Source organism: Sebastes fasciatus, chromosome 6, assembly GCF_043250625.1.
Source record: "Sebastes fasciatus isolate fSebFas1 chromosome 6, fSebFas1.pri, whole genome shotgun sequence".
Taxonomy (NCBI): Eukaryota; Metazoa; Chordata; class Actinopteri; order Perciformes; family Sebastidae; genus Sebastes; species Sebastes fasciatus.
The window spans coordinates 35680566-35694460 of record NC_133800.1 but is presented as its reverse complement, the minus strand read 5'-3'; the positions used below and the strand labels follow the sequence as shown (position 1 = coordinate 35694460).

General features: G+C 39.7%; 1 protein-coding gene and 1 long non-coding RNA gene across 2 annotated transcripts in view; both read left to right on the top strand.

Annotated features, from left to right (window-relative positions):
* The first annotated feature begins 909 nt into the window (after positions 1 to 909).
* Positions 910 to 13895, top strand: part of LOC141769980 (uncharacterized) — a 195931-nt gene continuing 182945 nt past the window's right edge. Inside the window, exon 1 of the long non-coding RNA XR_012594363.1 lies at positions 910 to 1026. This is a non-coding gene — a long non-coding RNA (uncharacterized LOC141769980). The remainder of the gene's footprint in view (positions 1027 to 13895) is intronic.
* The window catches only part of LOC141770119 (natterin-3-like), a gene marked incomplete at its 5' end in the record, with an annotated part of 32080 nt that continues 21147 nt past the window's right edge, over positions 2963 to 13895 (top strand). The window contains one exon of the mRNA XM_074639780.1: positions 2963 to 4108. Coding sequence (XP_074495881.1) covers positions 2963 to 3925 — 963 coding nt within the window. The remainder of the gene's footprint in view (positions 4109 to 13895) is intronic.

The following is a 13895-nucleotide window of genomic DNA, read 5'->3' as shown; positions in this document are numbered from 1 at the left end:
CAAACTCTGCCTTTTAGCTGTCTCTGTAGTTCACATTTGATGATCTGATATTTTAAATAACAATGCTTCTGTTGTGTGTTTCATCTGCAGCTGAAGCTGAGTGTTGCTGACGATGGCTAGATCAGGTAAAGTGAAGCTGCCGTCACAGTATGATATTTCCATGCTGCTGTTTCTTTTCGTCATTTAAAATGGGATGAATAGAAATTGCTTTTTACAAAAAACTATAACAAGCAAAAAATCCTATGGAACTAGAAGAGTGACAGTAAATGTTGGCATTTAAAACAGAACTTGAACTGAAAAAGTAAAGATTGGAATTGAAGAAGTTCCAGTGAAAAATAAAACACAAGCATTAAAAAAATACTTGATATTATTTTGATTAAGTTTAACAAGACTTATTGTGTGAGTACTGTAATACAGCATTCACAGTATGTTATCCAAATCTTTATTATTCTGCTTCTTCTTGTATTTCTTCCGTACGTTTTTTGGACTCTAACTACTCCTGCATACTTTCAGCTACAGAAACAGTTCAACTATCAAAATATTCATCTCTTTAAGGACATCAGTGCTTACATTCAACTTTTACCTCTTATACTTTTTAAAATCCACACACAGTAGAGAAAATACTACACCGTGGATATGGTCGTGAATGGGACCTCTTCTTTTTATGTTACCTGTAACTCCACAAACTAATAGTTAGCTATGTGATATGCTCCTAAGTAACACTGTTACTAGTTATCTTGACATGCTAACTAGGGGTGTAACGATTCATCTACTACATCAATGTTTCGATTTATATTCCTATGATCCAACTACATCGACAGGTACTCAACAAGTTGTCCTTAACTGAGACGTATATCGACCTATAATCGATCTGCAAAGTAAATTATCGATTGCATCGATACTAAGAATTTACACCTTGTATATACAGTAAGCACGTCAAACGTAATATGAATGTATTTTTTCACAGTTTTGATAGTAAAGAAATGTTAAATGTTACTCCGGTTCACTCTCCCTGTGTAGCGGCAGGCTGATAGAGAGAAAGAGCCAGACAAGTGAGAGATTTTCAAGCCGGGTTTAAGGTCGAGTCTGTGGAAACATTTTGACTTTTGCTTAAAGGGAGATGTCCTAAATCACCCGCTGTTTGCAGAATATGCAAAGTCCAGATAAATAAAACGGCAACACGACCAATCTTTCCACGCACCTACTGAGACACCAGTATTATTGCTCTACCATTTATATTGAAAAGGAGAACAGAAGCAGGTGCTTAAACTACGGTGACCAGACGTCTCGGTTTGTCTGGGACTGTCCCGGTTTCAAGTTAGGTGTCACGAGTCCAGACAAATATCGGTCAAACAGTCGCATGTCCCGGTTTTCAACAGTCACTAACTAATTGTCCCGGTTTTCACCACAATCAAAATAACAATATTATGCTTACATAGACGTTTATCATGTTCCACTCATTAATTAATTTATGCGCACGAGATAAGAGCCAGCACAGCGCACCGCTGCTGTCTTTAACTATATAGTGATGTTGTCTGGCAACAATTACGCACAGACACGTCTGATCCGCTGGTTACATTTTGTGCAGTTTTGAACCACAGAGCCCTCCGTGCTTATGAGCACGTCAAACGTGTTGTTTTGATTAATTATACACAGTTCCTTCTGCGCATCAACAGGCAATTCACTCCTCTCATAACTCCCTCAGGACCGGCCGTTCATGTCAGTCTTTCACCCGGTGTCTCCATCCTGGACAAAATGTCTGAGCTCCACAATTTAATTATAATAGCCTGAGGCTGAACCGAGCAACATGATGTGATCAAAATGGTTCAGGGTCAAAACTAAAGTTGAAAAATAATGTATGTAGTCCCAGACAACAATATGCTTCCTCTGAGAGAAACTCTCTACAGGACTCCCAAACTGTCAGTGCGTCATGAGGGGGAGAGCCCTGTGATTAAAGGGGGAGAAAGTAATGAATGTGATACAGTAAGTCATAATTGTCACAGCCGCTAATGCACCCCCCTATAATAATGCCTTCTTTTTCATCCCACCCTATGCTCTAATGCACTACAGGTGCACCATGTTAGCCATTGTGTGAGCGCATGAACGTGTGTGCGCACGATGGCTAGGTTAAACCACTGTTCATTCGACCTGGAGAAGTTGGTTGCATTTTATTTTTTGTTACCTTTTGCTTTGAAAATGAGAACATCATTTAACTTGAATTTGATTACATCTTTTGTTAAATATTGCACTTCCTTTTGTATGAGTTATATGTATTTGCCATTAATCGTTGTGTTTATATCCATAATTAATTTATCCCTGATTCCCTTACAAGAAAAACTTTGAGGAATCCTGACCTGCATTGTGCAGTATCAGCTATTTATTTCACACTGATAGAATTTTTGGCAAAAAAGGTATTGTGTCGATTTCAAGTCATTGAATTGAATCGTATCATATCGTATTGCTCTATATGAGCCAATATCGTATCGGAATCATGGAAAATTATAATAACGCATCATTGTAAAAACATATCACCGTTACACCCCTAATGCTAAACATTGCAGCTTATGTTAGAGCAGTTGAACACACAGTTGAGTCCATTCCTAACACTTTTTCCGAACTCTTTAAATGAGTTTTACGGTGTATGCACAGCGCTTCAACATATGTAGAAATCCAGAGCTTGACAGACCTCCATGCCTAGTTACGGTTGCTAAGCTATGATTGGACAATCACTGTTTGGGCGAGGGGTTAAGCTATGGTCAGTTTGGCTTCTTCTAAAATTCATGACAATTTGATGAGTGATTTAAAAATAATTTTGAGATAAATGTTTTGCTCTTCACTCTCCATTGGCCAGTTTTTGTTTTGCCCTATAAAGCATTCATTCCAAGCTTGTCTATTTTCAAAAAGCTTTGGGAATACATCGATTTATTAGTGATGTCATTTGGTTTATACTTAACATTGTTCCTATCTGTGCTTTCTCAAAGTGACCCTTGAAGAAACCAACCTGAAATGGGAGACCTTTAACGGCTCTATTCCCGACGGAGCCGTTTCAATCTACAACGGATACGAACAACGCACCGACTACGTTGCCAAACATGGGATTGAGGCCGGCTTCTTCTGCCCTTCCCTGGATTCTTACTGCCACTACGCCTATGGAGACAAAGAGCATCTTGTCTCCCAATTTCAGATCCTGGTGAACAAAGACGACTTTGAGTCTTTGAAGTGGAAGAATGGCTCCTACGGTTCAGTGCCTGCAAATGCAGTATACACCTTTCCCAATGACATGTATGTTGGGAAGAACGAGTATGGTCTTGGGAAGGTGCATGTTAAAAATGAGGCCTTCTTCTATCCCTGGGGAGGTAAAGAGTATTGGTACAAGAACTACCAGGTTCTGACCTTTAACTCAAATATAATCAGCGAGCACATTTCTGATGTCAAGTATAAAACTGATAATCTTAATATCATTAAGTATCCTCCAGAGAACTTGAAAAATTCTACAGTCATCAACAAAAGCGACCATCCAGTGATACAGACAGCCACCCTCTCAGAGGCAACAGAAGAAGAGCAAAGGTGGGACACCAGCTTTTCCATAACAGCGGGCGTCACGACTAGCATCACTACCGGAATCCCAGATATTGCCTCTGCAACTGTTGGGTATAGCGTGGAGACAACCCTCCAGTTCTCGAAGGGGACCACTCATAAAAAGTCAACCACCCACTCTGTTGCTGTTGAGTGCAAAGTCCCACCACACCACTCCTGCAAAGTCAATATGGTGGCGCATAAGTACGGGGCAGACATCCCTTACACTGCACGCCTCAAACGCACCTACAGGAACGGGGACATCAAGTGGACGTCCATCACCGGGACCTACAAAGGCGTCCAAGTGGGAGAAGTCTTGGCTGTGGTGGAGCCCTGTCAATCTCTGTAGGCCCTGTCCCTGAAAGAATAATGGAAGAGGCTCCATGAGTTACAGTACCTGACATATTGAATGTTGGATACCCGTAATGAAAACCTAAAAAAAAATAAGTTTTATTTTTGCTTTAATTTGGCATTTAACTATTTCTTCAGTTTTTCAACAAATTGTTTACCAGGCAACAAATGTATTGTTGAGGTATCACCTATAATGTCCAAGACACCTCCCCGCCCCAAAACCTACCCTAATTCAGAGTTTAACCAATTAATTAATTAATTGACTTTAATTGACTAACCAATTGAGAATTACAGAAATACTTGGAAACATTGTTGTGAAACTGGTGAATCGGTATGATTTCTTTTCTTCTATTGAGCTTAGAGTGATTTAGTCTCAGATAAGATTTTATTCCACATATATAATCCCATATGTCTTTGTGCTCATTTAATAGTGATAACAAGTAGTTTATTTTTCTTTCATTCTTCAATATGTAATCCTGTGTGCTTTAATATTCACTGGTTGGTAAAAATATGTAAGAAAGGCTTTTTTCTTAAAGGTGTTACGTGTCTAATAGTTTGTTGATGTTTAGGTTGTTAACCATTCATGGATCTGGAGTAAAAAAGTATAAATAAGGGGAGACAACAGATTATAGGGGGCTTTTTTTGACTCTGAGGAGATTTTTGACTTTTTCTTTCGGGCATTTTGAAGCTTTTGAGATCTTACTGGGTGTTTTGGTTCCTTTTTGTATCATTCAATTCATGTAACCTTTAATCTTCATATTATCTTTAAAAACCAATAAAACTGGATTGTATTCTGTACATTCCAACCAAAGTCCTGTCTTGCTCATCTCTGAGGGTGTCTGCTTGGTGTCCTTAAGGTAAGGTAAGAGAGCCCTTCCCCTGGGATAGGCTGACAGTTAAAATGTAATTGTTATGAATTACAATAGCAAAGCTGAATACTTGCTAAGGTTAAAGTTGTGTTGTTTACTTTGTCTTGACTTGCTAAATGGGGTTAGCTTGGATTGTTTGATGTTCTACTGGTTGAGTTGTGTTTTATGTTACTTATAATATCAAGGCTTAAACATAGTTGTGTGTTTTGGTGTACATTACGTGTTAGATTGGCATCCAAATTAGGGGTGATGGGGCCAGGGTCCTGAAGCTGCCCTTCATAACCGAGCGAGGCTCCCAACCGACATAGGGTTCCTCCTCCAGGATGGACCTTAAAAACTCCAGGAGTACTTCCAGTCTCCCAACACCTATTGCATACACATTTCTGTAGCATACCAAAATGTAGACCTGAAATTAGCAATACATCAGCAGCTGGTGTTTTTAAGCCTTGCTGAACTCCTGCCTCCCTGAGCAGGCTGACACGGTCTACTTGTAGATTTTTGGAGGTCCATTCGAAACCTAGGTCAGAGGTTGCAGAACAGCCGTTTTCCAGTGCCTTATCCACACTGGAAGGGGGAACCTGTTATACTAGGCTGTATGCCATAACAGTATGAAAATAACACATTTCATATTTCATTGTTATATAGTTACAAAAGTTATAAAATAAACTGACATGTAAACTAAATCTGTGTCACAGTCAAGTTTCACTTGCAGAGTTGGATAGTAACAGGTTATTGAGTCTCTCTTGCAGTTCTATTGTCTGGTTGAAGTGTGAACATACAAATTTAAGATGATGAGACATCATTTTATTGTTATTCCACAAAAAAAAAAACATTAAGAAGAGCACCTTTTTATGGAGCTGGTCTGGGTAGTGGAAAGTTATGTAACAGGTATGTAACCAGTTCTGCTGCATAATTAGGAAATGAATGTTAGTATTTTAGGGGAAGGCAATAAATAATGTAAATAACACATTTTAAGTTGCCCAACACTGGCCATCTGCCTACTTGCTGCATATATCAAATGAAACTTTGCAGATTTTTCTTATAGTGAGTGAAGTATTAGTGCTGGATCATCCGAATGCTATCAAAAGTTTGGTGTGTGACAATGTTCATGGCGGGCTGCAGCAAGTAGACGTTTGCATGAAGCATAATGGGATTGAACAACATAGAATGAAGCTCGTCAGTAAAAACTCCCTTCATGTCTTCATCTGAATTTGAAATAGCAGAAAAATATGTTATCAGAAAAACTAAATTAAAGTTGATTGATTTTATATAAAATAAACATAATTTAATGTTAATTAAATTATTTAAACTGAGTGTAAAAAGAAATGCTTTGTACTTTTAATTCCATCTGCAATCAGTTGATAGACAATACAAAAAAATTCACATCAAATATAAAATCGAATAAATAAATTTGACTAATTTCATAATATTTTTCTGCCTTTTGTCAGTTTTGGGGCTAAATACATATGGCATCAAAAAGTGTTACAAATAAAGAAGCTGTGTTAAAAAGGTATGACGCCTATGATAATATACAGTGTTAGGGAATAAAACAGGTTTCTATTTGCTTTATAACTTAGAATTATTTCAATATTTTGAGAAACATTGGACAAAGTTGCTCAGTTAGTTGTCAGCCACAGCTCTTCAGGTTAAGTGAGTGAGTTTTGTAGTAATGTATCTCCATTTAACTAATCTCTGCTGGCTGAGTATAATTTGTTGTTAAAAACACTTACCAGGAAAAAACTGTTAATCGAGCAGATGCTCATGAAGCAGCTGAAATATCAAATAAATCCAGTAGATGGCACTGAATGAAAACTTACTGATCTATTGAGCAGGTATGCTGAAACATCAGCACACTGTCTGTTTTACACTTAGTTTGAAATACAAAAATAAACTTTTTGGTAAATTTCTACACATGGTGTACCCCTTACGCACACTCACTTATGTCTTGGCCCAAACTGCATGTGATTATCATAAAGTGAGCATGTCTGTAAAGGGGAGACTCGTGGGTACCTATAGAACCCATTTACATTCACATATCTGGAGGTCAGAGGTCAAGGGACCCCTTTGAAAATTGCCATGACAGTTTTTCCTTTCCAAAATTTAACATAAATTCAGAGCGCTAATCTGAACTATATTATATGTGCATGAAAACATTTCAAAATATCTTTAGTTTTGACGTTCAAAAGAACTTTATTCTATCTTTTTTCTTACATATTGAAGAAATGGTTTGTGGACTGCAGTTTTGAAGCCTCGAGTTCGTCATTTTGGCTGTCGCCATCTTGGTTTTTGGGCGTCGCCATCCTGGTTGTTTGCAACCAGAAGTGACACTAGAGGCTGGAGTTAAGTACAACCTAACACTGAATAAGACATTTTTAGGCGACCAAAATGTTACAATTAACTTTAATGAAGTGAAAACACACTGTGAAAGAGTTAAAGGTCTAAGACGAAAACACGGACAACTCCCAGATCGGACAACGGCGTGGTTCACAGGTGTCCATCTTTTTGCCAACTTTCATGAGTTTTTGAGTATACCAAGGGCGTCAAAGGCATGTTCAAATGCTAAAAAGACATAAGAGGGCGCTAGAGAGCCAACATGCCACGCCCAAGCAAAATTTCACCACTAAATCAAAGTAATTACTAGTTTAGATGTGCGTGTAAAGTTTCATGAGTTTTTGTGCATCCTAAAGTCCTCAAACATGTGTTCTTAAATTTTAAAATCATGCAGGAAGTCCAAGATGGCTGACTTCCTGTTGGCCGAAAAAATCTTGAAAATATTTAATTCGGGTTTGAAGATGTAAGCAATGACATACTTGAATTTCGTGAAGATCGGAGTAACTTTTTCTGGCAACCAGCCATCATCGAGCCCAATCACTACAGAACTTTGCAATTTTCGCGACTTCTGATGCATATTCCAATTTTCATGAGTTTTTGGGGAGGGGAAAGGCCTCAAAAACGCGATCGAGCAGCAGAAAAATAATAATGATACTTAGAAAAACAGTAGGTTTCCTTGCACTTCGTGCCAGGACACCGTTGGGGTCCTGTCACTTTCGTGCTCGGGCCCTAATTAAAGCTGCATGCAGCGATGAACGGGCCCTCGCCCCCGCGGGTACGTCTGGGGAACGCGCACGTCGGGGTACCCGCTGTCATGGCACGTATATGTCTTCAGGCCGGGACTCTTATCCAGCTTGTGAAGTTTGGGGCAGATTGGACTATGTAAAGTCAAGTTACAACAGCTTCCTGTGTCATGGCGAAACATCAAAATTCGCTGCGCCACCAAAAGAACGCCGTTTCACGAAAACACAAAAGCTTCGCAATTTAGTATCATGAAGGTGCTGAGATTCTGCTGCCTGACTTTGAGATGGATCTCTTGAATCCTCTAGGAGGTGTATCGCAAAGTTCCATGCCTAAAAAGTGACCAAATGGCGTCTTCTCACATGACGTATGACATCACCTTTCGAGCGATCAAAAATTCCTCTGTATTTTAAGATCACAGTAGTGGGAGGGTTATACCACCCAAATTTGACGTAAATCCGATGAACTCTCTAGGAGTAGTTTGTAAAAGTATGCATAAAATACATGAAAAACACACAAAATCCAAGATGGCCGACTTCCAGGTGGGCAGAGCTAATGAAACCCGATGAGGAATATGTCCGAAATAATGAGTGAGAGTCTCTTCTGAGCTTTAAAGTAACATGTTTAGGCTGTGCAGTCATGCTGTGAAATAAATAATGTGGTGTAGTTGTGATTTACAATTTGGTGTATTTTTACAGCCATATAAGCTGCAGTAAAAAAGTACAAGTGTGAAACAGGTTTTACTTGTAGTTTCATTTTATGAATATTTATTGTCAAAGTATACTAACCGTACACGAAATTTCCTGATTAAGTGCGTAACTTCATTTCGGGGTCACAGTTTGGAATATTTTCTGGACAGCAGCGAAAACGGAAATAATAATAATAAAGTATTGAAGTGTTTTAGATTGAGCACAGCAGTGTGTAGGTGGTACGAACAGAATCAGATCCTCTGAACCATGTGGGTGCCATATGGTGATAAAATTGGGTTTTAATAAATTATTGTGTTATATTTTGAATGAGGTGTTTAATTTTGCAAAAGATCTGAGGTGTCCTGCTACTTGTTTGTGTGGTTGTGTCAATTGTGTGTAGTTTTTTGACAAAATGAGCCACGTTTTCAAAATCGTGTTTAAGCAATCATAAAAAACTAATACTGTAATTTTTCTAAAAATGTAATCAAACATACAAAAGACAAGTCAAAGGTTTTACTTGTAGTCACATTTTATGAATGTTTACGGCTCATGAAAATTCATGATTCAGTGCGTAACTTCATTTCAAGGTCACGGTTTAGTACATTTTCTGGACAGCAGTGAAAATGGAAATAATCAGTTTTCAAAAAGCAAGTAACTGAGTGACACTTGATTCATTCTCCAGCCTGAAAAACACCCGACCAGACATGTCAACAACAACAACACACTAGTTTATATTTAACATATGCATCAGTGATGAACAGACTGTGTTTTAGCTGTGTAGTACACCTGCTGTTAAACATTCATATAAACATTAATTAGATAATGCAAAATCATTATGAAATAAATGTACAATGCACTTGCTGTCAGCGCCTGTCAGCATTCATTAGAAAAAATGCAAGCATCAGGCACACTCTGAAAAGTTCTTGAGAAATGTTCTATTTAATTACATTATTCATTGACTGGGGAAGAAGCTCCCGGCTGCACCATTCCAGCAAATTGAAATCATTTGAATGTTTTGTGCATAATTTTATATACATTACCCCAAGTTCAGTCCGAAATTTGGTATCACTCGACACTTTGCGGCTGATATCTACAACACTTGGCAACTCACACAAAAACAATCTAGATTGATAAATAGCACTACAGGTAAGAGGGAAAATATGCTTTAAAAATTATTTAACTATCAAAATAAGATCCAGCATGCTAGAAATCACATAATTTGACACCAAGATCACTCAAATTGACCAAGTAGATGAATTTCTATGAGAGAAACCATTAACGGCAGGTCAATTTGGCGGCCATCTTGAAAAATGGCCGCCGTCTTGGATTTTCAAGTGGCCGATCGTTTATATTTGCTAAGTGACCCCTCGGGAATCATCATGCCAAATTTGGTGCTTGTATCACTATTTGCACGATTTGACTGAAAAATGGATGTTAGCCGCTCCACTACTTGTCTTTCAGTGAATTTAATAAAAAGGCATACATTAATAACTAAAGCATCTGCAGATGGACTCACGAGCACAGCCACCTGTTGTGGACTGTGGCAAGTGAGCCCCGAATACAAAGAGTAGTCAGTATTTATACATTTAAAGCATAACATGAAGATAAGTGCAAAGAAGAAAAGAAGAGAAGGATAGAAAGTGTAAAATGGTTGGCACCTCAGGAAATGGTTGTATACTGCCAGCCACCCTCATAGAAGTGCTTTAAAGGACGCCCCACATGTTCTCAACAGTTCATTTCCAGCGCCGCATGCTCCAAGCAGAAAATTCACTCTAACTGTTGCGTGCAGTTTCCGACTTTCACGGGAATGCACGACAGCGGGTATCCCGACGTGCGCGTTCCCCAGACGTGCCCGCGGGGGCGAGGGCCCGTTCATCGCTGCTTGCAGCTTTAATTGGCATTTACTTCTTTATAGTTCACTGAAAGATTCACACAACACAACAAGGTGGTTTCAAATACAGACCTGTCTTTGACATTATATCAAATGACGTAAAGGGACAGGTGCCGACAGGAATACTTAATTGATCCCAGAGGGGATATCTGTCATTTAGTTGATTCATGGCTTGGGAAAACAAAAAGCCAAAATACACCAGAATATTACTTTATAAAGTAGGCAACACATCAGCCACACTGCCAAACCACTACATAAACACAGTACTCATAACCACAGAGAGAGCCTGTGGGAAACATCAGTTTCCCACAGGCTCTTGGGAAACTGATAATGCTCAAAAGAGCCCCTCAGCTTGCTCATTGATTGTAATGTTATTTCACCTCAACAAAACACAAATGTGGAGACTTTTAAAACTCTCCATCAAAGTCTTGGGGTGCCCAAAGTGAAATGATTTCAGCAATACAACTTGGATGTTTTTTTCAAGTACAGTAGTACCTCTCTCTGTGTTATCACCAGTTATCTCCAACAATAACTCATCACGTTCAGACCCTTCAGAGACACACAGTGATTCTGATTAGCTGATTAAGGCCTAGTCCACATGCTCACAGGTATTTTTATAAACATTGTTTTTCCTCCTTCATTCTCAAAAAAAATCTCAAAACTCAAAATGCAAAAGCACAATTGAAGCACTCTCACACACAAAATTAGATCATTGCATTTTATTTTTATTTTTGCTCATATAACACATACATATGTGGGAAATCATGATGCTATTGTAGAATTACATTTTTATTTTCATGGAGATAGAGTATGCAATGTCCACCATCAGGAAACATGAATGACATCACCAGGGAGAACGGAGGAAACTGGAGGAACAAGAATGAAGATAAAAATCCCCAGACCTGAGCTTCCCCGCCCATCTCCCCACCTTCACCTCATTTCATCATCAGCCTCTACAGTACTTATACCAGCCTCTTTCTGCGATCTGTCACCAGTTTCGTGGAACCTGGTCACCTACCTACCTGCCAGCCTGCCAGCCTGATCCTCTGCCTGATCCCTGGACTTCTGAACCTTGTGAGTTGTTGCAACTTACCCATACATTAACTGAACTGATCATGTCTGCTTTTGTCTGTGTTTGGGTCTTTCCCTTGTTGCCTTGCACACGCCAGCACACATCAGTAGTGATAACAGATTTTCTCTCAAAAACTTTAAACTACATTTTTTTTACTTTATCTTCATTCATGTTATGTTTTTGATTAAAATATACATTTTTAAAAAGTGTCTAACCTACCTGCTGTGTCTACACTGACCAATAAACCTATAATATCATGATTATTATTATTATTATTATTATTATTATTATTATACTGATACATTCCCAAACTTCCCGACTGCAAAAAAATGATTTTCCATGAGCAGACAATCTAAAGATGCTCATCTTTCACATGATCAAAGTCTTGTTTTTCTGTGCTCATGTTCTTTAAAACAAACACTGCCTTTTAGCTGTCTGAGTAGCTCAGCATTTGATATTTTAAATAACAATGCTTCTGTTGTGTGTTTCATCTGCAGCTGAAGCTGAGTGTTGCTGACGATGGCTAAACCAGGTAAAGTGAAGCTGCCGTCACAGTATGATATTTCCATGCTGCTGTTTCTTTTCGTCACTTAAAGGGACTATTTGTAATGTAAGGGATTTACAAATGGAACAGGTTTGGTTATTAGCTAATTTAATAAATAATATTCATAGAATTATTATTATTAATAAGAATTATTAATCAACATTAATAATGAACGGGGCACCACCCTGGAATCAGGGACCAATAACCAAAACGTTAATCCAGTCTCATAAGGGGATTGTTCACTCCAAAGGCCAGTATTTAAGCACTACTTTACACTTAGGAGATGAACGGTGAAGGGTGAATCCGAGCACTAACTCTCATAACCAGCCGTTATTACAATATGAATGCACAACAAACACAGACAACTGCTATTTAAAATAAGACCATTTATTTAAATACAGTGATCTTAATCAACAATAAACACTCTAACAACATTAATCTAAATCAACAGTTATTACAGCAGTAATTACTAATTAACAACACTTTTAATAAACAAACGGATATTCTACAATGCAGCTCTAAGCACTAAACTAGAATTAAACAAAACACAAAGGCAAAAGGAAAGGTGTGTGCGGGAGAGAGGGAGATGTGTGTGTAAGAGAGAGATGTGTGTGTGTGAATGCAAATGTGTATATGTGTGGTGTGGGAGGAGCAAAGGACACCCTAAGTGGACGTCACCACGCAAGTGGTTACGTCACGCGAGGGGGGGGGGGTTGCTCGAACGTACAGATCACGCACAAACGGGGTGTGACTCCCACGTGATCAGTAAGGTAATGAGGTGAGCCTATGTGAGGAGGCGTGTCTATGTGTGTGTGTGGTGTAGGGAGGAGCAAAGGACACCCGCGGTGGACGTGGTGACGTCACGCGAGGGAGGGGTTGCTCGAACGTTACAGATCACGCCCAAACGGATGTGAAAGTCCCGCGTGATCAGTAAGGTGGGAACGTGAGGAGGCGTATCTACGTGTGTGGGAGGAGCAAGGGAAACCCCGAGGCGGCGTCACCGTCACGAGGGAGGAGTTGCTCTGGTGGCGGAGGCGCCACGGAAATTACCGACTGGTACGAACGGGAGGTTTAAGTCCCGCGTGTCGGCAAAGTGTTTGTTTGTGTGTGGTAGAAGTGGAGGGAAAGAAAGGCGAGGAGCGCCTTAAAACAGTATCACAGTCAAAACAGTAACCACCGCAGCAGCAGGAATCCTAACTGCCGCACGAGAGATGTACTAGCTGGGTTATTATCACTCAGATGCTCGGCAGGCAAACTCACGTTAGTCACCCGTGCACTGGTCTTTTAATAATAAACTACAGCTACAGATCTTCACGTTTAGCAGGAGCTAACACAAGGAGCACACAGTAATCAGACAGTCAGCAACAGTAAACAAAGCAACATAAACAAGCAAAGCAAGTTAGATAAACAAAGCAAACAGACGGACTCGGCGGTCCGTACGTTCAGTATAAATCAACAATAGTTATTAACTCATTGGAATATACAATCTCACTAGTCTCTGCCCAGACACAAGCCTCTTACTGGAATCGCTTCTTCGGAGCGATAGTGGTGTGGATCTTCGTTAATTGGTCCGGCGGCGTCGTGCTGGCTCGGACAATAACGGGCCGTTATGGAGCTCGTCAGCTGCTGAACGGCAGGCTGGACCTCCGTGTGGCAGCGGAGGGGAAAGCAGCCAGAGATGAAGGAAAGGCGGTGCGCTCGTTTCCTTTGATGAAGAGCGGTTGTCCTCGGCTTCCTTGGTGAAGCCGGGCTGTAGTCTTCCTTCTGCAGGGATGTGGATCAAAGTCTGATGGACACAACATTATCTTAACTCGTCCAGCGAGGTCAGAAA